At 34.4% G+C, this 3,957-nt stretch overlaps 1 protein-coding gene across 1 annotated transcript in view; it reads right to left on the minus strand.

Moving 5' to 3' along the window:
* Positions 1-1,548: 1,548 nt before the first annotated feature.
* LOC107654350 (ubiquitin carboxyl-terminal hydrolase 47-like) overlaps positions 1,549-3,957 on the minus strand; it is a 42,681-nt gene continuing 40,272 nt past the window's right edge. Inside the window, exon 28 of the mRNA XM_016441392.1 lies at positions 1,549-2,738. Within this exon, the coding sequence (XP_016296878.1) occupies positions 2,564-2,738 (175 nt within the window). The 3' untranslated portion in view covers positions 1,549-2,563. The remainder of the gene's footprint in view (positions 2,739-3,957) is intronic.

Raw genomic sequence — 3,957 nt, forward strand, 5'->3', positions numbered from 1 at the left:
TTTACTCACCCTCAAGTTGTTCTGAAGATTTTAGAATTTCTTCTGTTGAACACAAAAGAAGATATTCCGAAAAATGGTAGCTATTAACATCTAGAGTATTTTTTTTAATACTATGAACATCAATGGCTATCGTCAACTGTTTGGTAACCAGTGTTGGGGAAAGTTACTTTTAAAAGTAATGCATTACAATATTGCGTTACTCCATAAAAAAGTAACTAATTGTTACTTAGTTACTTTGTATGGAAAGTAATGCGTTACGTTACTTTTGCGTTACTTTTTAAATCTGGACAGGGCATGCTTGTTTGTTTTTAAAATAAAAAAGTTATATTTTTGGCAAATATAAAAGCCTTTTCACACCAAAAGTGAAATGAATAAGCCTCAGGCTGAAGGGAAAGTAAATTTACATCCGTACAGTAGAATGCAGAAGAAGAAATTTCAACACACTTCAGCAATAAAAAAAAGACACAAATGTTTGTCTAGAGTAATTTTTGCTTATTAGTACGGTCGAACTGGATCATCGAAGGTCAGAAGCAAAGACATTGGTTAATAGAATGGGATTAAATACATAAAGGATATTTGTGTTGTTTAACATTTAATTATTGCAGGTTTGCGTCATTCTGAGTTGCATTATTTTTATTCATTTTGAGGAATACTGAATCGGTGTTGTTTTTTTTTGAGTGAAATGAATTAATGCATATTCATATTTATTTTAGAACTACAGTAACATCTTCTGATTTCTCTCAACATGGGGACAGGAGAGCTGTCAATCAATAAATTTGAAAATAAAAAAAGTAACTTGCGTTACTTATTTGAAAAAGTAACTCGGATATTCTCTTGTAAATTAAAAAGTAATGCGTTACTTTACTAGTTATCTGATAAGTAATCTGATTACGTAACTCGCGTTACCTGAAATGCGTTACCCCCAGCACCGTTGGTAACCAACATTGTTCAAAATATCTTTTTACGTTCAACAGAAGAAAAACTCTTCTGGGTGAGTAAACTTGAGGGTGAGTAAATGATGAAAAAAATTTCATTTTTGTGTGAACTATCCCTTTTAAAGACATCTTAATGTTTTGTATGTTATAGTATGCTAATATAGTTTTATATCATTTTTTGTATAATTTCATAAAATCAAGCAAAATTTGATTCCTTATATAACCCCATAAAATAGCAGATCATATTCTTCTTTAAAATATGAGCTCTTCGTATACGTCAACCTGGAAGCAGGCAGACAGAGATTGATTGTTGCTTTTTATTTCAGTATTGGCATGTCTATTGTGAACAGCTTCTGGCAGCATTAGGAGCCCAGGAACCCGCAGAGGTTCAGTCAAGCTCCGACACTGGCGCTCCTCCAGTGGGGCGTACGCACCCTCCGCTTTCCAGCTATGCGAAAACAGTAGCGAGAAGCATTTCCACGCATGCACACACGCAAACCTGCCACATCCGAACCCACAGGCTCTGTTCACATTGTGCAGAAATAAAAACAAAAAACGAAAAAGAACACAGGACATGTCTAAATGGAAAAAGAAAAGCCGAGTACAGATCAAAAAATTAAAACACGTGCCATTAAAAGTCACTCACAAGACCTAACGTCGTCATCAGTCTGTAGGGAAATAATTTACAAGAAAAAACAAAACAAAAACAAAAAAATGAATCGGGTGAACGAAGCGCACTACTTGATTCATATCGCCCTACTCTTAAAGGCTTGCAAATTCATAGGTACCAGTGTCACTAGCCCCAGTAGGAAGTGTAGTGAGAGGAGGAGGGCGGAGCTCCCTACAAAGTGGGCGGAGCTTCAGCAGTCAGTGGGCGACACCCACACACAAAAGGAAGCATGAACTGCAAGAATAGAACCTCTTCAGCCAGAAAAGAAGCATTTAATTTCACAACTATGTTAAATAAACAAAAGGAGAGATAATCTATAATAATATTCAGGTGAGAGCATCATACCCAAAACTTCAAGTGAAAGTGTAGATCAAAGAGCTCTACGCAATGGAAGATGAGTAGTGCCGTCACCCCTGCGGGCGTTCGGAGGTGGCTGGATACGTTACGCGCTGTGCTCGAGTGCTGAATAGACTCAGGATGATGGACGTCGAGAACGTGAGAATTCGATGCGTTCGATCGCATCTCAAAATCAGAGAGTGAGTGATGGACAAACAGCAAATGCAGAACGACGGGACGAAAATCAATGGAGATGGTGCACTGAGAGTGCAAACAGACGAAAGAAATGAAGAGGGCCATAAAATATCTCTCCCAAACTGCCCCCTTTCCTCTAACGAGTGCACCCGTCTCTGTATTATTAAATTGATTTATCTGAATAATATTGAACTTGAAATAGCTTTTGCACTTCCCTTTAAACTTTACAGTACAATAAACTATGGTGCACAATAGTACTCTGAGCCACACTATACGTTCTGGAGCTCAAAGAAGAGAGCGTCAGCCGGACAGCACTGGTGACGTTGATTCAACGTGGGGCCCAAATGCCAGGGTCGCTGGAGAGGCAGCACTACACTGCAGCTGGCAGGCCAGATAGAAAATAGGGAAGGATAGTTTCCTCCCCCTCTCAGTCCTGTCCAGGGTCTTTGGTGGGCCCTCCGTCTAAGTAAATTTTGAGGGCCTTCTCTTTGCGGGGGGAGTAGCTGACCCGGTGGCCCGTCTTCAGCAGGCGGCTGCTCTCCTTCTTCATCAGTTCATTGCGCTCCTCCTCAGACAGCTCCATGAGCTCCTCGGTGCTGTCCCTGCAGAGACGGGCGCAGAAATGCATGGTTGACTAATTGACCAACAAGCAACTAGTTAATTACAGATCAAGATGACTAGTCGGTTTATCTAATCTTTAATAGCAATGTTAATATTTAAATTAAAGGTAGTTTTATTTAAAGCAACTAATTTATGATATAATTTTGACTTGTGGATTTACATTAAGGATAATATAAATTCATATATTATTATTCATGACAAATTTACATAAATCGAAAAAGTAATTTATAAAAAAAATAATTTAAAATATATAGCAATAAATCTATAACATTTTATATTGTTATAAAAATATTAATTTATTTACTTTATTATTCAAACAAAAAATACATATTTACTAAACAATATAATATATAACATCATAATAATTTATCAAATATATGAATATAACAAATATATAACATTGCTATAAAAAATTATTTAAAAGATGATTATTTAACCAGGACTTAAGACAGCTAGATGACACTTTTTGTGGACTTTCGCCAAAAAAACAAAACAGGGATCTCTGGAGGCAGATTACAACAACAACAACAAATAAGTACACATTGTTCATTTACATACACTACCAACATTGTAACAATACAAAGCTGGTTGAAATTTGACAAAGTTGTTCTTGAACAATTAAAACTACATTATTAAAACAATTCAACACTAATTCAATCAAATAAAATAAATGTAATATATAACCAGCCTAACTCACAAACTGGTTGATTCTGAAAATGTAACAATACAAAGCTTGTAGAAAATCAGCAATGATCTTTAACAATTAAAACTACATTGTTAAAACGGGAAAGAAAAAATAAAATAAAAATAAAAAATAAATTAAATTTAAATAAAATTGAAATAAAATAAAATAAAATTTAATTAAATAACATTAAATTAAATAAAATTAAATTAAATGTAATATATAACCAGCCTAACATAACTAACATACACTAGCCTAATTGTAAAGAGTTTTCAATTAAATAACATTAAATTAAATAAAATTAAATTAAATGTAATATATAACCAGCCTAACATAACTAACATACACTAGCCTAATTGTAAAGAGTTTTCACAGGACCAACTAAACTAGCCTTTTGGACAACTCACAAACTGGTTGATTCTGAAAATGTAACAATACAAAGCTTGTAGAAAATCAGCAATGATCTTTAACAATTAAAACTACATTGTTAAAACGGAAAAGAAAAAAAAAAATAAAAT

The sequence above is a fragment of the Sinocyclocheilus anshuiensis genome, unplaced genomic scaffold, assembly GCF_001515605.1.
Source record: "Sinocyclocheilus anshuiensis isolate Anshui unplaced genomic scaffold, SAMN03320099.WGS_v1.1 scaffold747, whole genome shotgun sequence".
NCBI lineage: Eukaryota > Metazoa > Chordata > Actinopteri > Cypriniformes > Cyprinidae > Sinocyclocheilus > Sinocyclocheilus anshuiensis.